Below are 22,259 nucleotides of genomic sequence, written 5' to 3' on the forward strand. Positions count from 1 at the left end.
GAGTAAGCAGGATTTAGGCCAGTTGACCCTCAGGCCTGATAGCCGGCCGAACCGCCCCAGTAACCGCCGTGCCCCCTCCAGCTCGGGGCCCGCGTCAGCCAAAAACATCAGCAGATCATCTGCGTATAAAGAAATGTAATGCGGCTCGCCCCTGAAAGGTAAACCGACGTAGTGGCGGCCCAGCCTGGCTTCCACAGCGAAGGGTTCCATCGCCAGGGCAAACAGGAGCGGAGATAGGGAACACCCCTGTCTGGTGCCACGCCTGACCGGGTATTGCCTCGAGATCAGAGCGCCCACTCGGACTCTCGCTACCGCATCAGTATACAGGACCTTGGTCCAGTTTATGTATCCGTCCCCCAGCCCGAAGCGTCGCATCACTTCAAACAAGTACCCCCATTCAAGGCTGTCGAAGGCCTTCTCTATGTCAATAGAAAGGACAAATGGAGAGACGGCGTCCGGCCAGTCCGCCCCCATCAGTCTCGTAAGTCTGCGAATATTGTGGGTAGTGTTGCGCGTCGGGATAAAACCGCATTGGTCCTTATGAACAAGGCTAGTCATGTGCCCCAGCAGTCTGTTGGCAAGAATCTTACTCAGGATCTTGTAGTCCGTCGTCAACATGGACAACGGACGGTACGAGGATAAAGCCGCTCCTTCCCTGCCCGGTTTTAACAGCGGGATCATGAGGGCTTCACACATGGAGCCCGGGAGCCGACCCCTCGATTGCGCTTCATTGTAGACCTCTCGCAGCCGGGGAGCAAGGCACTGTAGATATTTGCTATAAAACTCTATCGGGAGTCCGTCGAGTCCCGAGGTCTTATTTCTAGCCATTTGTTTCACTGCGCACCCTATCTCTCCGAGCGTAATGGGCCGACCCAGCTCCTCTGCCTCCGATTCTTCCACCCTCGGCAGTCTTAAGCCGTCCAAGAACTCTCCTAGCTCATCTGTCTCCCCTGTCCCACCACTCTCATAGAGACCCTCATAATAAGTCCGAAACGTATTCAGGATCCCGGGTTGGGTGAGGCAGGGTTCCTCCCCTGTCTCTTGGATCATCATGATCGGCATACCCCTCCTGACTGGGTTAGCGAGCCACGCCCTCCGCGTGCGCCCTCGTCACGTACGCCTTGTGATCAAAGCTGCGTAGCCGTTCCAGTTCCACAGCCAGCCCCTCCCTGGCCCCACTAAGCCCCTCCTGCAACTCAGGGTGATTTGGGCGAGCCTTCTCCAGTTCTCGTAACCGCGTCTCAGCCTTATCCAAGTCATCCAACAAAGTCTTGCGAGCCCCAGCCGTGTGTCCAATACAGTGTCCCCGCACCACCACCTTAAACGCATCCCACTCTACCGCCCTCGTGGAGGCCGAGCCGTCATTCTCCTCAAAGTAGCACTCAATGCGTTCTCCCAGGGCCTCCCTGAACAACAAGTCATCCAGGGTGTCGGGTTGCAGGCGCCATGTTGGCACACAGTTAGCAGTCATCATCCAGTTCAGGGATAGCAACAAAGGGTTGTGGTCCGATATCGTACGGGCCAAATATTCCGCCCCTCCCACCGCAGAAAGTACGCCTGATGAACACAGAAACGCGTCCAGCCTAACGTGTAGATCATGCAGTTGTGAGTGAAAGGAGTAGTCCCTAGTAGTGGGGTGTAACGCCCTCCATGCATCCGTGAGGGCCCAGCTCTCCTGCCACTCCAACCTACGCTTGGCTACTCTATGCACTGGGGACGCGCGCAGTGGGGGATGTGACCTATCCAATACCACATCCTCGACCGAGTTGAAATCCCCCCCCAGGAGTACCGGCCCCGCCAAATAACCCGCCAGTTTACCCGAGAGTGTAGACAAAAATGCGGGCAGATCCACATTGGGAGCGTACACACTGCAAAGAGACACCACCCTGCCTTTCAGCCTCCCCTCCACTGCCACATAACTGCCCTCAGGGTCCACCATTGTTTTTGTAACCTGGAAGGGAACCCCCGCCCGTATCCAAATCAGTGCCCCCCTCGCAAAAGCTGAGAACGTCGTGTTAAACAGCTGCCCCCTCCAACGCCTCTGCAGTGCAATCCCTTCCTGCTTATTAAGATGTGTTTCTTGCAGGAACGCTATGTGAACCCCCCTACGCTTGAGGTATGCCTGAACTTTATGCCTGCGTGTCATGGACTGCATACCCCTCACATTCCAGGACACACATTTCAACGCCCCGGTACTAGCCATACCCCTTCACATAAACAGATCGAACAATATAGCCCATTGACCTCGCTCGCTCCGCGACCACGGACAAACCCACCCTCCCTCTCCAAACAGGAAGCCAAACCCCCCCAACAAGAACTACCCCCCGAGCAACCCCAACTGCTCTCAACTCCCACCCCCCCAGGACAGGCCCCCCCGCAACTGGAAGTACCCCCATCCAAACCAACACTCCCAACCACCCCTCAAAGAAAGGCAGTAATGGTCGCAGTCTCCACTGCGATGACCTTAAGGGCCAGTAGGGCGTGGTACGATGCGAAAGGTTCGTGAAAGCAAATCAACCCCGCGCACTCCACCCCACAATCCCCACATCATAGCGCCCCGAAACCTCAAGTAACAGTGTTCCACTGCCACGGGCCCAGCGCCCCGGTGTCCAACCAACGAGTCCACTCCACTAGTCCAGATCAACAGGCCTCAAGTATCTCCTCCGAGGTCTGCGGCGTCACGATAGGGCCCCTGGCTCCACCATATTCCGAGAGTCCCGTCTCCGAGCCCGTGCCCGGGCCCTCCGAGTCCGTGCCCTTCCCGGACTGACTTCTGGTAGTCTTGGATAAGTCCGCCACAGCCTGCAGTGCCGCCTGCCGCTCCGTCTCCGTCTGCGACACCGAAGGCCTGCCGGTCCTCCTGCGGTTCTTCCTGATCCGTTGAGATTTCCTGATCGGCTGTGCCACCTTAGCCTCCTCCTCCCTGGCCTTGGCACCATCCGTTCCCGCTTTATAAGTGTCCCACCAGGTCCAAGCGTCTGCTGAGGACGTGAAGAAGAGTGTTTGTTCATCTATCACCACTCTCAGCTTCGCTGGGAACAACAGGGAGTACTTGATGCCTTCATCACGGAGCTCCCGCTTAAGGGATAGGAAATTCGCCCTGAGCCTCTGCGTCTCAAACGTATAATCCGGGAACATAGTGACCCTGTTGTTGTCCACTTGAAAGGGCCCTGCCTCTCTCGCCCTTTGCAAAAGCCAGTCTCTGTCCCGGTAGTGGAGCAACTTGAATACCACTGGGCGAGGCGGGAGGCCCGGGGCCGGCGGGCGCGCCGGCACCCTATGCGCTCGCTCAAGGGAGAAGAAGGGGGACAATCCCTCCGGTGCCACCTCCGTTCGCAACCAATTATCAAGATAGCCCACCATATCGTCGCCTTCGATTTTTTCCGGCAGGCCTACTAGGCGTACGTTGTTGCGCCTATTCCGGTTCTCCGCGTCCTCGGCCCTCCGTTCCAGCACCTTCAGACGATCCAACACCTCCGTCATTTGCGCCTTCACCGCTGCATGGCTCGGGGCCAATTCCTGTACCGTGATCTCCACAGATTTCACTCTGTCCTTGAGCTTATCGTGGTCAGCTTTTAGGAGGCCCAGGCCCGTCGCCACCTGGGCTATATCCTGCTGCAAGGCGTCCTTTGTGGTGGCGATGGCCTCCAGGATACGGTCCTGCATCCTTTGTAGCGCCGACTGGTCTCGATCCGCGCCTTCCGCGGCTTCTGTATCGGTTGCACCATCTCCCTTCCCTTTCGGCTTCCCCATCTGGGCCGGCACGAGCGGTGGCCTCCAAAGCTGCCTCTGCCCCCGCTCCGCCCGTCGCCGGGCTTCGCCCTCAGGAAGGTCCCCTTGCAGCAGTAGCGGAATAGGCCCGCCGCGTTCCGCGCCTGGGGCACTGTTCTAGTCTCCGGATTCAAGGCTGCCTCCAGGGAGCAGGGTACTCGATCGGTCGCTAATCCGGCTGGCGCCAGTCGTGCTCAGTGGCCAGGGGCCATCGTCACTGGGTCGTCGCCGTGTCGTCGCCGCCACTATCAAGGGTTCGGATCCCAACCACCGCTGGTGGCGCGCTAGAGGTCCACTCCGACACCCCGAGAGGGGCGCGATGCAGCCGTCAACACCTCCTATCTGTGGAAGTAGCAGCCCTTAATGTGACTCCGGGCCAGCGCCTTCGTTGTCTCTGTGCCTCATGCCACCGCCGCCATTTTAGGTCGAGGTCCTCGCGCCCGGGTGCAGCTTTCTAAGTCAGATATCGGGCTTGGAATGGCCCCGGCGCCGGACCCTCCGTGGTACCGTCCAGTGTCGGATTATACCGATTTCATCGGGGTACGATCAGAAATTCAGGATATTTTCCGGGATCGGGCGCCGAGCTCCGAGCTCACGCTGCCTATCTCCTCGGCATCCAAGCCACGCCCCGAGACTGGTCTCCCAAGCGGCTGTTACTTACCTGTACGATACCAAAGGGGATGATGGACGGATTGTTTGAGCAAATCAAACCCTCACCCCAGTCAACTGATCTGGGTTTAATCCATCATCGTTCTTTAGCTCACTCCACCACTCCAGTTCAGGCATGGCTATATGCAAATCAGTCTGACCCTGTGCCTCATGGGAACCGTTCAGCCCAAACTGCCAAGCCATGTCGTCCCTGGACCGGAAACAAGCATCCTGAGACCAGGTTCTGGCTAATCAGCCGTCATCAGCCAGGCTAGTTTGAATCCAGTAGTGAGCAATGGACCCACGTCTGGGCATATGACTATTTTACGGTACAAATTGTGAACTGCGCCACTTCCAGAAGTCTGAGTGAGCTCAGATTATGGGTGGGTGTTGAGGCCGAAAGCAGTACAAGTTTCTCACAATGGCTGCCAGTGGGCACTAAGATGATCACACTAAAGGCATGTGTAATCCTCTCTTCTATGCAGAGCACACTGAGAAATTGCAAATGAAAGCAGAACTACAAGCGTGCAAACAGGGGCTGGAACATGGCCAGTTTCACGTGCCCATCTGGGTGAGGTGTGGCCAAGCTGTAGGGCCTCTTTGATCCCAACATCCTACTGAAATCCTCCATTTGCATACCTCATCTTATCTCTCCCCTTCAACACTAGTTTACACTCTCTCCTCTGTACAAATTTTCTTTAATTGGTTTAGGATATGAGGTGGGATCCAGCCGCTATTATTGAGGGATCTGAGCCAGCATCAGTGAAATACGCTGGTAGCTCAGCTGCACGGCTTGGCATGCAAGTACAACTGTCCTGGAGGAAGTGCCATTGCTTGCTTTGGTGTAAATCTGTGAAAGAGTTTTTGAGAAATTAGGGTTTTAAAAGTGTTCTAATTTGGGTAAACTATGAAATTATCTGAATGATCTAACTCGACTGGACGAGGAAACCTTTCCTTCCAACAGCTATTTGGGTTCTGTAAAATCCAAGTTTGTGGACATGGACCTCTGATTGGCTCGATGAAGAGAAAAATCTGTTGTGGGCATTTCAGTATTTAGTGTGTCGGTCAAAGAGTCCTTAAAAACAGATTGAAAAGGTCTAAAAGGGGGCAACGCCAGCCTCCCCTCACCACCAAACTCAAGTGAGATGGTCCCAAAAGAGAAAAATATTTAAAAAATAAAAATAAAAAAAGGTTTATTTTTCATGGGGTTCGCAGACTTTGCAGAAGGCTTCATGGGTCCCAGTGCAGCCTCTGAAGTCTACAAAACCTAGCCATACATATGCAAACCTGCAGCACAAGCGCTTTTGTTCAAATTCCCAAAAGCTGTGCACTGCAGGGGATGGCCAACTGCTGAGATTGGGATGCAGAGCCTGGTCACAGGCCAAGCCCAAAGGCCAACCACGCTACACATAGGCGGAGTTTGGGTGACTCCAGTGGGTTGGTGGCAGTAGGCCGTGCTTAGCAGGGAAGGGGGCCGCGCAGCCCCTCACCCAGATCCTTTAACACCTTGGCTGCTAGGGATATTTTTCTCCTGTGCTGACCTTTGATGTTTACCCATTGTTCATGACGAGCTCAGCTCGTCATCAGCACAGCTCCACAGCTCCACTGTGCCTCATGACGAGCTGAGCTCGTCATGAGCATCGAAGGGGTTAATGGCCCTGGGGACCCATCTCCCGGGGCTGGTTTACTTGCTTTTTCCCGGGGAACCCACCCACTGGATACAGTGGTTTCCCTGCCCGCACAGGCGCAGACAGGGAAATACGTTTGTTTACATCTGGCGGGAGCATTTTCAAATCTACTGCCAAATGGGGGCAGAGACAAAGTCAACTCCGAGAGGACAAGAGCTTTAACAATGTTTCCTCCGGCAGGCGCAGACTTGTGATCTGTTTCCCTGTCTGTACTCATGTGGGCAGGGAAACAGAACAAGATAGTGCTCCCACCAGGAAGGAGCAGCTTAAATATCTGCTCCCTGCAGGCGGGACCGATTCCATCACCATGAGGAGAGCAGGCTGGGCCCACGGAGGGCTCTGGGGCCACCCCACAGCCGCCAACGTGATGCTTGGTGGGTGCCCAGGGTGGGCACTGGGGCACCCACTTTTAAATAAAAGGCACCTCAGGGATAGGGATGCCCGGAGCCAAAATTGGCTGTGGAGGGCTCCACTGCACTCCTTCCCCCTTTCAAAAAAGGCTTCAGCCGATCAATGGGTTCCCCGGGGTCAAAATATTCTCGGGAGGGGGGCCCGAGCGCTCCCCTCAATTGTATAATGACTTGTCCTGGGGAATGGGGTCCATGGGGTGAAAGAAGGCTCGGTAGGGGGCCGTATGCCCCCTCCTCTTTATTTACATTTTGGAACCATGGGATCAGATCCCGGGGGCCTAATTAGGCTCAAGGAGGAGGCCACAGGGCCCTCTCTTTTATGATTGGAACTGGCTCCAGAGGAATGGGGGTCCGTGGGGTCAGTTCAGGGTTGGCGGAGGGGGCTGCATGCCCCCTTCCCTTTAATATATATGTTTTGGCCCCAGGAGGCCAGAAGGCCAACCCTGTGCTGCACACACCAAAGGCTGTGTGGTGGGTGGTTGGAAGCCTCCTGTGGGTTTGGCCACTGGTCCTAGTGGCAGGCCAGTGATGTTTAACAGAGACTAGGTCTGACTGAGTTCCACGGAAGATGAACAAATGTTCTCAGACATCACAGAACGCAATCAACTTTACAAAGTAAAGTAGACCAGTGCTCTTCACCAGTGCTTAATTTAAGCCTGTGGGTGCTGGTAGGGGGCACTCATTTTTGGGGGCCGGCACCTATTTTTCCTCATCAGACATTAACCGAAAGAGAGAGTTAGGAAAACACATAAATGGGGGGAAAAGGAGAAAGACAGAAAAACTGTCCCCAAGGTAGAAAGCAGCACCCCCACAAGAGGGAGATAAATGGGAAGGGAATGTCTGGCAGTGGATTAAAGAGGCCAGAGGTGGATTCAGGACTACCCAGCCTCGACATCTGGCATGCTGACATTTAAAAGCAACGGCCGCAAGCTTCCATGCAGTGCTTTGTGCACCGGCACTCATTACTTTACAAATTAACCACTGCTCTTCACAGGTGATGTGAGAGACTGAAACATGTTCTTCACACTGTTGCTGCTAGGGGGTTTCATGGGTTAGGGAATCATGGGGGTACACACTATTCTTAAATAAAGATTTGTAAGTCCTACTTGGAAAGCTTCAGAGTACCTGGGGTGGTGATGTTCTGCACGAGAGGGTTGATGAGGGCTTCCCAGCACGTCCTGCCTAAAGATTGCGCTGCTTCATCATCAGGAAGGAAGCGGTCCGCAAACACCTGTTCATGCCGAAGAGCACTGTTCAACCTGCACAAGGAAAAATCAGAATACACAGGTCAATAATGGTGCAAAACAAATGAAAAAACAAAATCTGTTGCTATTGACAACAGGGACATCTCTTAATCGAGCCTTCCTTTGACAGACAAGCATGAATCTTGGTAGAGTGAACAACTTTATGAACAGCCCTGAATCCAAGCTTCAGTGCATAGTGCGACATGCAGCTCCATCTCTAATCCAGTGAGTAATTGCAGCCATTTTGGCCAGCTCCGAGAGCCACAGTCACTGACGGGAAATTGTATCTACCGCTGCCAGGGTCAATAATGAACACAACAATCTGCCTCAGAAGAGCCCAACAAGACTTCGGTGATAGGTGGAAAAACAAAAGAGGTATGACCTTCAGGATGCAGAGGCCTGCCAACGGGGTGTGTGCACAGGGATCCTGCATGGATGACAAGCTTCAAAGCGGTTCCAATGTGCAACGACTTATGTTGGCTCATGGTAACATTAATTCAAATTAAAACGATAAAGTCTAATGCAAAGGGGGCGAGAGGGAGAAACAAAAACAGAGGGCAGAAGCTTTTTTTAGTGGTTATCAAACCTTTTGAGAAGTATTTATGAGGTTGTCTGTTTCGCTCTTTTTACAGACTGATGTTATTTCTACACCTTTCCAAGGGTGTCCTCCCAGATTGGCATTGGGTAAGAGCTTTGTGTGCCCATACTTGTGTTAATAATTGCATTTGTAAAGCGCCTGGTTACACTGCCCCAGTCTGCCCCCGCGCTGAGGTAACTGCTAAAAAGAGAGCAGCATCCACAGTAGCCTGGTAGCAGAACAAATTAGACCACAAGAAACAAATAGGTCTTCAGACCTTTCCGAAAGATGGATTCAGAGCACTCCAACCGGAGACTCTGTGGGAGAGTATTCCACATCTGGGCCACCAAGTACCGAAAAGAGCGGCCGCCCATCCTGGATCTCATGATTTTGGGGATATGCACCTTTCTTTCCCACTCGATCTTAGCAGTCTGGTCGGTACATAAGGTGTGAGAAGTCGTGCAAATACGAAGGCCGCTTCTTCTGTAGAATCTGATGACTCACACACATGGCCTTGAACTTCACTCTCTCCCTGATGGGAAGCCAGTGCAGGGAGGCCAGTGCTCTTTTGGCTGAGGCTCGCTTTGGTAGCATAAGAACTAGTCGCAGCTGCATTCTGGATGCACTGCAATCTCCAAATGCACTTGTCGGTTGCACGGAAATACAGGAGATTGCAGTAATCCAGGAGAGAAGTCACCAAGGCATGCACCATGATCTTCCTAGATGCCACGGGAAGGGTGTCAAGGGTCCATAAACCCTGTAAGATACAGAAAAAAAGGCACCTGCCACCCGCCTAGTATGGTAATCAAAAGACCGATTGTTGTCCACCCATACGCCAAGATTCTTCGCTTGTTCGCACGGTGTGGGGGTAGAGCCCAACGTCTGGGGCGACCAAGCCGATGACCATACTGACGGAGCCTTCCCTATCACCAGCACCTTGGTCTTGGTACCGCCCAGCTTCAGGCAATTGTTTGCCACCCACCCAGCCATCCTCCGGGATGTTGCCAGGACCAGGTGCTTTGTCTTGCTTTATGCCCTGGATAGCCTTCATTGTAGTAAAGCATTTGCTCAGGGAAGTGGGTAATGTTTTGTGGATATTAGCGATCACGCTTGGTCTATGCTCCTTTCCAGAGTCAGGCGCCAGAGATTCTAAAGCCTCAAAGGTCCTGCTATAAATGCAGGCCAGCCTTACTGGGGATCGACAGATCTGAGCCCATTTAATTGTCTGTTTGGTGTTTGACAAGTACAGTTCCTTACACACAACCGAGACTGTATGAATCTCATCACAATCTGTGGATATTCCATGGATATGTGTAAGGCACTGAGACTGCTCTCTGAGTGCGCAATCATTTCAATATCTATCAGAAGTAGATAGAGGATATATATTCTACTAGACCACGTAATTCTATTAAAAGTGTGGTGTCCCTTTGGGTCTGATTGTGTGCGACCATTAAAAGCTGAAACTCCAAGGGGAATAGTCAGCGCTAATATATGGGTTGCTGTTGGAGTCCACCTTCTTATTGGAGGGGTCTCTAAACCAGGGATCCCGCATATAGCATCTTCCCGCCCTGTGATGGAAAGGTCGCTCTCATCCAGTGGCTCTAAGATACTATTAAAATCCCCAGTCATAGTATGACCTGGCTCATCGATGGATTCCATATGCAATTCAAAATTACACAGGGTTTCTGATACACCACTACCCCTATCACTAGGACTGTAGATGTTATATTGATGTTTAATCCCGAATTCAGGTGCTAATTCATGCAAAGTATGTCCACTGCGTTGATATTTAAATGTTTAAAAGGACTAATTACAGAAGTTTTGACCCATATGAGGAGCCCACCAGACGCCCTGCTGGTTCCTTAAGCAGAGGCGCTGATATGAACATTTATAAAACCAGATTTAAAGACCGGGGATGTACACCACATCTCCTGAAAGAAGCAGATGTTGAAGAGGTCTACAAACTCTCCCTAGTCTTGACTTTTTAGTTTAGATCTGATTTTTGCTCAAATCCATGATAATAGATCACAACTACTTGTCACCTTGTCCTGTAGGTCCTGTTGCCTGTACTCACTTTCTATGTAGACCGAGTTAGTACCATTAGCAGGCAAATACCTATCTTTACCCCTTTTAGTAGCTGAGGGCTCATGATCTAAAATACTTAGGCACTCACGGGACACATTCAGAGAGAAGTGATGAATAATAAGACCTGAAAAATACATATTTTAAATATGTTTTATCATTTTCTTAAGTGTAAATCATTATAAAAATGATTTGACACAAGAGCATGTTCATAAACAAAGAAGCTACCACTGAAAAAGGAAGTGAGAGATGTAAAAAGGGAAATTAAATGTCCATCCAGCAAATCATTCTGACAGCCTCACTACCCTTAAGAACACAAATTACTCTTTTCAATATTGGAGAAGAGTCAAAATAGCTTCCTGCACATCTAACAAAATGTTCTACACTGTACTTAGATGTATATTTTACAATTACCTTTGTCTGTCCTAAAAGTTACTATTTCAAAATGAAGGAGATTTTAAGCAACAGAGATGTCTTCACCATCAGTACACCCAGGATATGACCCTGCAGAACTGAACCCCTTGGGACTACCCTAACCCTGCTCGAATTTAGCAAAGAGATTAGGACACAGCTCCTCAAAGAACACTAGATCAAGGTGCATTAACAGTCCACTTTTACTCTTAGAAACCAGCTGCCTCTTCAATCACATGTTGTCTGGGTCTTTGCCTTTGAACCTATTCAACCCTTCGCTGCCTTTTAGCTATGTTTGCGGAATATACACATCAAATTATTAGTTTGCAATTTGTAAAGCACATAGCTCCCTTAGGAAAGGTTTCCCAGCGCTACTCTCCTCACAGTATCTCTAGCCACTTCAAAATATACATTGAATTCAGTGTAGGAAATTAAACAGCTGAGAACAACCACATTTTCAGAATCTTAAGAAAAGCTGAAAGCGATTGACAAGCTCTCAGGGTCTGTGGCAAGGTGTTCGAGAGTTTGAGTCCAAAAAACGCAAAAACTCTGCCATCTTGCCAAGTTTTCTTAACTCTTGGAACCCCTGCCAAGTGCATATGGCTTGAACGAGGCAGCGTTTTGGTGTATACCAGGATACAAGACATACAATGGCCCTGTTTGAAAAAGGCCTTAATGCATGTAGCAGAAGGTCTTAAACTGGACTCTGTAATCATCTGCAAGCCAGTGAAGAGTGTGTAACAAGCTAGCTGAAGAGGAGAATTTGGGAGGATGGAGGAGAAGGCGAGGTCTGAAATATCTGAAGCTGCTTGAAAAAGATTCAGTGACACCCAGATACAGAACATGGCAATAATCGAATCTGGAAACTACCAGAGCCTGGACAGCAGTTCTTTGATCTGACACAGGAATACAGGCCATGATTTTTCTTTGCCATTTGAGGATGCTGAAGCACGTAGCAGCTACTTTATTGATATGTTGACTCATGGAGAGGTTATTATCGAACCATACCCCAAGGTTTTTTACCACTTTTGCAGGGGATGGAATGGAGCCCATAGTCAAAGGCCACAGCTCTGGGCTCCAACGATGGGGGTGGTTGCCCACCAGCAGACCCTCAGTCTGGTCCCCATTCAGTTTCTTTTTTTTTAAATATATTTTTCTTGCAGAGTCGTGAAGTGCATAATCGTACTTTTCAACATTCCAGCATCCAACAACATCAATGCGTACGTCATGAATCAAAATACTACACAGCCCGTGAACCCACATCCCGGGGGACGGGTGGCGTTATTCGTAAAAAACAATAGAGGCACATTTGACAAATGATATATGTAGCTGTTCAGCAGGAAAGTCTTACATCTGCATTTTCTCTTTTCTTCCCCCCTCCCACCCAGTCCCAACCGTATAAACTGTTATAACCCCCAGAGGCAATAGCACATCGTCAGTATAGTCTTTATAAAACACTTGCATCGGTTTTCCCACAAGTCTATATCCATAGCATGCATGACATCATCTGGTATCCATCTTTAGCATCCTAACCCCACATCCCACCCATACCCGTCAGAGTACAAATCCTTAGGATCACATTCCATGTGAACATCCATTACAAGTCTCTCCTCGCTTCTTGCCCATCATCCCATGTCTCCCTACTTCTCTCCCATTCACTGTTCACCACCTAGGTGCTGTGGTCCCTTCAGAGGCCCCTGTCTAGGCCATGATAAAGTCTCCATTTACTCCACACTCTGCGGAATTTCTTCGGACAGCCTCATGCCTTATATGTGACTCTTTCTGCCGCCATGTAGAGGTCCAGTCTCCTCCTCCATTCCCCAATCTGAGGTGTGTCAGCCGCCCCCCCCACTTCCTCGCTATGTCCCTCTTAGCCACCACCAGGGCCAATACTAGGAATATTAGCTGGGGACGGGGCAGATCTATATCGTTGGTCATTCCCAGTAAGAACAACTTCGGTTCCAGTGGAATGTCTATCCCCAGTATGGCACTTAATTCACTAGCGATCTCGTTCCAGTAGGCCTGTATATGTGTGCATGACCATAGTATGTGTAAGAAGCCTGCATCTCAGGCAGCTAGGATCTGATGCCCTCTGCATTTTACAAAGCCGCACTCTGTCATAATAGACCCTGTGCAGGATCTTAAACTGAGTTAGGCGAAGGCGTGACTTGATTGCTACTTCTCTGGGATGCATCAGTACCCCTCCCCAGTCTACATCATCCATCTCACCCACTTCCTGTTCCCATGTGTCTCGGAGGCCCGCTAGTGTGTCCGGTTTATTATTCATAATTGTTTTGTAGGTCAGTGAGACCGCCTTCCCTAGGATCTTTTCTTGCAGTAAACGGCCCTCTAGTGGCGCGTACTCGGGGAGTGGGTCCCGTAGTGTCCCTTCCGTCAAGTAAGCATGTCTCAGTTGTATGTATTTGTAAAGTTGAGAACGCTGTAACCCAAATTCGGTCTGCAGAGATGCAAATGGTTTCAGCGCTCCGCCTTTAATTATGTCCCCTAACGTAGAGATGCCGATATCGTCCCATCCCTGGAACCCCTTTAATTTGCGTAGCTCTTTGAGCCATACCGATCCTTCGTTCTCTCTCAAAAACACTTTCACGTCGGCCCTGAGTCCCTTCCTAATGTCTGGGTTTTGCAAATCCCAGGCCGAAAGTCGCAGGGTTCTGGGACCCCCCTTCTTTCGTCCCCCGGTCTGAACCACTAAGGGGGAGTGATCAGATATCCCGCGAGCATAATACTCCGCTGAGTCCGTTACCTGCAGCGCCTTCCTTGCCATGAAGATATAGTTCAGGCGAGAGTAGACTTTGTGAGCCGCAGAGAAGAAAGAGAAGGCCTGGGCGTCTGGGTGCATCCATCGCCACACATCCAGGAGGCCCAGAATCTCCATTGGATCTGGCTAGAGGGCTCTTGTTCTGCGACCTGTTTCGTTCACCTGACCGGTCTGAGGAGGAGTTCATCACATCATTAATGTCCCCACCAAGGATCTGGATCGTGTCCGATGTATTGAGAATTATGTCTGTTAACCCCTTCATAGTATCTGTCTGTAACTTGGGCGGGGAATATGCTGATATGAATGTGTACTCCCGCCCTCTCCATGACCCCCGTACCCCCACATAGGTGCCCTGGCTATCTGTCCAGACTTGTGTTACTTTCATTGGGGGGTTCTTTCTAATGAGTATCGCCGTCCCTCTCGATCCCGAAGAAAACCCTGCGTGAGCCAAAACTTTGTATTGCCCCCTTGCCAAGAAGGCGCATCTATTACCTTGCAGGTGCGTTTCCTGGAGGAGTACTACATCTGCCCCAGACCTCTTTATGTAATTGTTAACCAGGCCTCGCTTAATCTTGCATCCTAAACCGTTAACATTCCAGGTCATCACCTTAATGCTCCCCAAGCAGGCAGCTCCCCTTTCATGATCCCCCATAGTCATGCAGGTGGTGAGTGTATAGCAAGCCCTGCAGGACCTGCGTCAGTGTCTGACGTGGGGAAGCCGCAAGTAGTCTACATGATGGGACAGTTAGTGTTAGATAGCCTCTAGCTGGTCGCGGCGCGATGTGTTGCCATTCGTATGTGTCTGCCCAGGATACAATTGTGGTATTCAACTGGCTTGCATCATTCCCCCCCCCCCCCCCTCCCCCCAACTCCCCCAACCTCCCCCATTATGCTATCCCCAACTTTCTGATTAAACACAACTGAGATCCCCCCTTTCCCCCCACCCCACCTCCCTCCCCTTTCAGTCCCATCCCTCCTCAAGGTAGAACTGACAGTAGGAGAAGGTCTATCGCCCTCCCAAAGGTCCCCCTCACTTTCAACCTAGTCGAACAGATTCAGTTCAAAACATATATCGCATTCCCCAGTAAATAATCTTAAAAGTCAAAGGCGGGAAATGCTTACAAAAGAGTCTGTGACCAATAAAACCAATAGGTAAAAAAGGTGGGGGGGTAAACAACTTGCGTGTCTTCTTTAGCGTCGAGCTGCACTCTCGGTTTCCCATTCTGCCCTCGTTCAGGAGTGTGAGCCCTGCGTGTCTGGATGTGGATCAGCTGGTCGTCCCGAACCGCCCTGTTCTAACTCGTGGATCGCCTTTTCCAGTGGATGGACGGAGTGTGCTCCACCCTCTTCTCCCCGGACGAGATGACTTCAGAGTCTTCTCTCTCTTCTCCTTCCGAGCGGGAGGATCTGTTGAGGCAGTTAAGTCCTGATCCTGTAGTGCCTCTCCCTCCGGGGGACGCCGATTGTCCTTTTCTTCTGTTCTCTTGGGCGCGTCCCGGGTATGGCGTAGCTTGTGTCTGTCTCCTATTCCTCTGTGCCTTTGGACGTTGGGTCTTCGGTCGCTCCCACTGCGGTCTGCGCGGAGTCGCCCCATCTGGCCTGCCTCTCCCATCGTGATCTTGCCTACGAAATATGGGACGTTCCTCCAGCCACTGCCAGGCATCCTCCGGATGAGTAAAGAAGTGTGCCTTGTCTTTGTAGATTACCTTCAACTTCGCCGGGAATAGTAGCATATAGGTAATGTTCATATCTCTTAGTTTTGCTTTGACTGCGTCAAAGGATCTGCGTTGCTTTTGCACTTCCTGGCTGTAGTCAGGGAAAATCATAATATTCACGTTCTCCATCATATTTCCCCCATCTTTCTGGATTCCCGTAGTATCAGGTGCCGGTCCGCGAAGTTGAGGAAACGCGCGATAACTGGTCTGGGCCGTGCTCCCTCGGGAGGCTTAGCCATTAAGGCCCTGTGCGCCCTTTCGATGATGAAACAGGTCGAGAACTGCACCGCCGGGAAAGTGGTCGTTAGTCAAGAGTGAAGAAAGGCCACCATGTCCGTCTCTTCAATTCCTTCTCTAAATCCAACGAAGCGCAGGTTGTTGCGTTGCGACCTATTTTCAGCACCATCTACCTTCCACAACAGCTGACGATGTGAGGCCTGGAGTTCCGCCATATCCTTTCTCAACGTGGAGATCGTGTCTTCTGCCTCCCCTATGCGCGTCTCTGCCGTGGTCACCCGGTCTGACAGTTTTCGGAAGTCTTGTCGCAACAGCGTCACCTTCGACCCCACTTCACCAATGTTCACCTCCAGTGCTGCCCTGGATTCCTGAATGTCAGCCCTGGACGCCTGGTTAGCGGCCATCAAGAGGTCTGTGTCGGTCCGCGGGCTGTTGGCTGTGAGCGCGACTTCTGCGTTCGGTCGTGGCGCCGCGAAATTATCCATGGGGCCCTGTTTGGCAGTTCTGGGGATTGTATCCTTCTTTCCCATGACTGTTGATGTTAGGTAGCGCCTCGCGCGTGGATCTGATGACCTCCGTCGGTCACCGGCCTGGTACCTGCGTCTCGCAGCTCGCGCCTCTGGTCCCGATCGGGGCTTCAGCCTCCGTCTGTACCCCACGATCTCCCCACAGTTCTCCACAAGGGTCTTAAGGGGCGCACACTCCCTCAATTGAGGCGCCGTGTTTACGTGTAATGGCACTGCGTCTCGTGCCTTACCCACGTCGTGGCCCAGACCTTTCAACTGATCATGCAGTGCCTAGCAGCAGTGGTAGGCCAGTGATCAGAGGCCATCCAGTCTCTGCCTCTCCCCAGGTCTCCTCAGATCCAACCCCCACATCCGTCTCGGGGAGGTCGGCGCACCTTCAAAATCTAGGCCGCGGCTCCAGCAAGGCCCATGCTGCGTAGCTCCCAGCTCCAATGCCAGATGGGGGGGGGGGGGAGGCCAACTCGTCCCGTGTCACCGGGGGGCGTGCTCCATGCCCGTGCTGATTACAGTTCTTTATCTGGTCTGTATGGGGTCCCAGGAGGGGCAGACCTGCTGAGCGTGGGTCCGCGAGCCAGGCTCTCGCGCTGCAAATCCAGCCGATGGAGTCTCCATATCTCCCCGCAGTCAGCTATAGCACAGGGTCCCGTAGGCGCCGCAGCGGCCGGCGCTTCCCAGTCCCCGGCAGTGGACGCCGCCAGCACTTCACTCCTTCTCGCGCCGCAGGCGGGTGCAGTCCGGGCAACGATCTTCCGCCGTCCCGAGAGCGGAGGGCGGGGGACGGGAACCAGAGGTCCCGGTCAGAGCCCGCCCAGCACCACAACCCCCAGGGGCTCCTCCACAATATTCGCCCGGTGTTGTTTCTTACCCGCTGGGGTCAGGCAGGCGATCGGAGGTGCTCCGGTGGTCCCCCGATGCCTTTGCAGAGCTCCGGCCAGTCCTCCTCCTTCAGGCTGAATCCACGGACTTAGCGCGCCGCCATCTTGAGGTCCGCGGCCGAGCTCGTTTTGTTGCCTTCTTTCGCCGTTTTCGGCTACTTTTGATCCGGAGCCGAGTGATTACAGGTCCCGGGGAGGCATAGGGGCTAAACGCCTCGTCAGGAATCTATTTTTGGCTATGGGGAATCAGTATTTCAGCCAGATTATTAGCAGTTCGACAGGAGCTACTCGAAGACACGTCTTAGCTGGCCATGCTGCTGGCCACGCCCCCGGTCCCCATTCAGTTTCAATGAATTGGTGTTCAACCTTGCAAGACAGGTGTTAATGGCTTCTGCATTGTGGTTATCCTTAGACGATAAGGAAACTACAATTTGGGCATCATCTGCGTAGGAAAAGAGACTGAGCCCATAAGATTCAACAATCTCTGCTAGAGGTCTCAAACGGAGATTAAAGAGAGGTGGGCTCAGTGTGGAACCCTGTGTCACTCCTGAAATAAGCAGGTGTGCTCTAGATCTGTATTGGTGCGAGTGGACCTGGAAGGTAAGCTTGTGCAAGAAGCGCCTTAGCCAGGACAGGACCAGACCCTGCATTCCCATTTCACGGAGTCTGACTAATAAAGTAGAATGATTGACTGTGTAAAATGCGTCACTGAGATCTAAAAGTATCGGTGCCGCAGCCCTCCCCTCCTCCCCCAGCTTACCCAGAACAGCAGGAGGGCAGGGATCCAGTGAGAGCCTGATCTGATCTTTGATATTGGAGAACTAAATTCCCTCACACTTAAAGGGTGAGAGATGTTCATGTCCCAAAGTCCCGCTGGAGGAAGCTACAGAAAGACTAACAGCAGGCATGCTGGAGAAAGTGTTCTGAATATCTACAACTTTTTTTAGGAAGAAGTCCACAATTTCCTCACATTGAGATTGTGAGAGGTAAAGTGTTTAATGATCTGATAAATTCTTCACTACTTTAAAAATAATTTTGGGGCAATTTTTGGCCTGAGTGATTTAATCGGCATAGAATTTGGATCTAGCTGTTCCGCATTGTTTTTCATAGTCTTTTAGGGCCAGGTTATATCTTACTTTGTTCTTATTTCTATCAGTTTTCCGCCAATCTTTTCGAGACTTTCACATTGTTTTTAATTTCATACAGCACATCATTATACGATGAGGGGGAGGAAGACTTCTATGACGTTTCCTGCTTGTAGTAGGAACTAAAACATCGAATGATGATCTGAGCCGGGAGTCAATGGTGTGCGTATCTGATTCAAATGAGCGACTCATTGCGGGGCCAATGTCTTCCATTAAAGAGTTAAAAGTAGGAACGTTAAGCTTTGACCAGGGCTTCTGAATGAACGGGAAGAGAAATAGAGACTCCAAAATGACTAGTCCAGGTCAATTGAAGAGGTAGATAAGCCGGTAAGCTCTCTAGGTTAGAACAATGGGGTCCAGCATATGGCCAGCTACAGGGGTAGGAGAGCTCGTAATGAGCTAAATTTTAGGAGCTGCAAAACCTATTGACGAAGAGGCCATAGACCAGTTCGCCTTGTCAAAGTGTATGTTTAGATCACCCAGAAGAGTGAAATTTGGAGGATAGGTGATGAACGAACTTCCACACTACTGGAAATCCATTTAGCCATACAACCTGGTGGTCGGTAGATGAGGGCTCTCGACAAGATGAAGTTCTTAGTTAATGACAAAGAAAATAAAGGTTCTACATTCTACATCTTCCGCTGCATAGAGAAGGTTTTACATTCTACAGCTCCCGCTCCATAGAGAAGGCTTTACATTCTACAGCTTCCAATCCATTGAGAAGGCTTTACATTCTACAGCTTCCGCTCCATTAAGAAGAATTTACATCATACAGCTTCCGCTCCATAGAGGAGGATTTACATTCTACAGCTTCCGCTCCAAAGAGAAGGCTTAACATTCTACAGCTTCCACTCCATAGAGAAGGCTTTACATTCTACAGCTTCCGCTCCATAGAGAAGGCTTAACATTCTACAGCTTCTGCTCCACAGAGAAGACTTTACATTCTACTGCTTCCGCTCCATACAGAAGGCTTTTTAATCTACAGCTTCCGCTCCATAGAGAAGGCTTTAGGTTCCACAGCTTCCGCTCAACAGAGAAGGCATTACAATCCACAGCTTCCGCTCCATGGAGCTTTACATTCTACAGCTTCCACTCCATAGAGAAAGCTTTACATTCTACAGCTTCCACTCCATAGAGGAGGAATTACCTTCTACAGCTTCCGCTCCACTGAAAAGGCTTTACATTCCACAGCTTCCGCTCCATAGAGAAGGCTTAACATTCTACAGCTTCCGCCCTACAGAGAAGGCTTTACATACTACAGCTTCCACTCCACAGAGAAGGCTTTACATTCCACAGCTTCCGCTCCATAGAGAAGGCTTAACATTCTACAGCTTCCGCCCTACAGAGAAGGCTTTACATTCTACAGCTTCCACTCCATAGAGAAAGCTTTACATTCTACTGCTTCCACTCCATAGAGGAGGAATTACCTTCTACAGCTTCCGCTCCAATGAGAAGGCTTTACATTCCACAGCTTCCGCTCCATAGAGAAGGCTTAACATTCTACAGCTTCCGCCCTACAGAGAAGGCTTTACATACTACAGCTTCCACTCCACAGAGAAGGCTTTACATTTCACACCTTCCGCCCCTTAGAGAAGGCTTAACATTCTACAGCTTCCGCCCTACAGAGAAGGCTTTACATACTACAGCTTCCACTCCACAGAGAAGGCTTTACATTCCACACCTTCCGCCCCTTAGAGAAGGCTTAACATTCTACAGCTTCCGCCCTACAGAGAAGGCTTTACATACTACAGCTTCCACTCCACAGAGAAGGCTTTACATTCCACACCTTCCGCCCCTTAGAGAAGGCTTAACATTCTACAGCTTCCGCCCTACAGAGAAGGCTTTACATTCTACTGCTTCCACTCCATAGAGGAGGAATTACCTTCTACAGCTTCCGCTCCACTGAGAAGGCTTTACATTCCACAGCTTCCGCTCCATAGAGAAGGCTTAACATTCTACAGCTTCCGCCCTACAGAGAAGGCTTTACATACTACAGCTTCCACTCCACAGAGAAGGCTTTACATTCCACACCTTCCGCCCCTTAGAGAAGGCTTTACATTTTGCAGCTTATGTTCTACAGAGAAGCCTTTACATTCTACAGCTTCCATTCCATAGAGAAGGATTAAAATTCTTCAACTTCCACTCCACAGAGAAGGCTTTACATTCCACAGCTTCCACTTCAGCAACTTGTTGTTCCGTTGTGTCATATTTGTATTGAATAGAGAATGTTAGAGCTTTGGCTGTTCGTTAGAACTTTAGGGTATGAGCTAAAGAAGAACACCGGAGACCCAAAGATAGGTGGCTGCTGCTGCTCACAGTACGTTTCACACCACTTGCAAGATATTTCTTTCTCATGTGGAAGCTATTTGAGAATTTATTGAAAATGGGTACTAATTACTTCATTTTAGAGCATAAACCGAATTTCCATGAATTACATTTGTTATCTCTCAAAGATGGTCCATTGAATTCCTGAAGTTGGCTTGCACTTTTCACAGAGTGAATTCACCTGACCACTCATCACAATTCCTAAAAAATAGTATGACTCCACTGAGAAAACTAAGATTTAGTTTTATTTTCTTATCTTCTTATTATTATTTTGTTTTACAAAATGCAGCACCGAGCCAAAAAGTGGCCAAAAATCGTGTCTCCTCGTCTTTTGATGACTCTGAGATGACACAGGGTGAGAGAACCATGCTCCAATCAATGAACAATCTCAACTCTACATGTGAGGAAATAACTGGCACAGGACGTTATAGATGTCAAAAGGAAGGGGGAGGGGATGGAAAATAATCTCTAAGCATTGTAGGAGTAAGTGGCTGAAACTGAGACTTGGGTACAAGATTGAAGTTCTTTCAAAGTGGCATCAGTAGATACCCTGGTGAAGCTGAGAAAAGGTATGAAACTCTAGTCTAGACGACTTCGGGAGAGTTACTTCTCAGAGTGCCAGACGAGCCAGTAGAGATTCCCTCAGATGATCTCTCTGGTAAACTGGCAGAGATGCAGAACTGCTGAAAATGCAGAAAGAGAATGCAATACATACTTGTGAAGCCTTCTGACTCTTTACAAAGCCAAGAAAATCTGTTGAGTCAGGGAACAGGCTTAGTAGTGTTCCACGTGCAACATTTTGTGAACAGAATTAAGGTAAACAACCTTTACAGCGAAACTTTTACAACGCACTACCATTACGACGCAACTTTTACAACGCAAACCATTACAACGCATTGCGCTGGGGGGCGCTCTAGGATAGGGAATAGGTTTAATGTACTATCCAAAACCTTCCCTACTATCCACGGGGACTGGAGTTGGAATAGTAAATTAAACTATTCACTATCCAGCGCCCCAAAGCACTATGCGTTGTAAAGGCATGCGTTGTAAAAACCGCGTTGTAAAGGCATGCGTGGTAAAAGCATGCGTTGTAACGTCATACATCCCAGAATTAACACTTTGGCAAGAAGAGGGTTCTGTGGGGCATTTATCTAGTATTAAAGGCAGGAGGTGCCTTGGCTTCTTGGAGCTTCCTTGTAAAGCAGCGGGTGCAAGCCAATGGCAAAAAGTTCTTTAAGCACAGGCTGACTCTACAACGGCCACTACATGGTATATCTAAAAATGGGGTGGTTTTGGATGGGTTGGGTAACGGAGGGCCAAATGTTTTGTTTGGTTACGCTTTGTTCTTCCTTCATACTGTCTCTCTGTTAGCCTCTTTTTCAAAGCTCCTAGGTGAGCATCTGAGATGAGGATGATGTAGGCCTTCCTTGCAATGCAGACTTGAAGTTTGCTTATGTTTTATCTTTCCTTGTTCTGCTATTATAGACAGGATCAAATTAAGACTGGGCAGGTGCGATGAATTGTTGAGTGATGATCTTGAGAAAAGCTAACAATTCTTTATGGTATTCTGGTGACAAATAGATTTAAATTAAAAGCAATTTTTATTTATAAAACATTTCATGCAGCAGGGTCCAAATGACCCAATGTTCATAATTCTAATTAGTGGCCAAGGAAAGCATGCAAACTCACACAGGTGAACTCCCCCCACACCCACCCACCATGGCACATATTCCCCCCTCCGAGTCAGTGTCCAAAGTTTCATAGTGCTCCATCTACACCCAATTAAAGTATTCTAAAAGAAAAGTGTACTACGGGTGAGTCCCTG

At 50.1% G+C, this 22,259-nt stretch overlaps 1 protein-coding gene across 2 annotated transcripts in view; it reads right to left on the reverse strand.

The window, feature by feature from the left end:
* Positions 1-22,259, reverse strand: part of LOC147666222 (cullin-9-like) — a 326,973-nt gene that overhangs the window by 81,085 nt on the left and 223,629 nt on the right. For both annotated transcript variants that reach the window (XM_086949198.1, XM_086949199.1), the window contains exon 20: positions 7,643-7,776. In XM_086949198.1, the coding sequence (XP_086805324.1) occupies positions 7,643-7,776 (134 nt within the window). The remainder of the gene's footprint in view (positions 1-7,642; positions 7,777-22,259) is intronic.

This window comes from Lissotriton vulgaris, unplaced genomic scaffold (genome assembly GCF_964263255.1).
Source record: "Lissotriton vulgaris unplaced genomic scaffold, aLisVul1.2 SCAFFOLD_1876, whole genome shotgun sequence".
NCBI lineage: Eukaryota > Metazoa > Chordata > Amphibia > Caudata > Salamandridae > Lissotriton > Lissotriton vulgaris.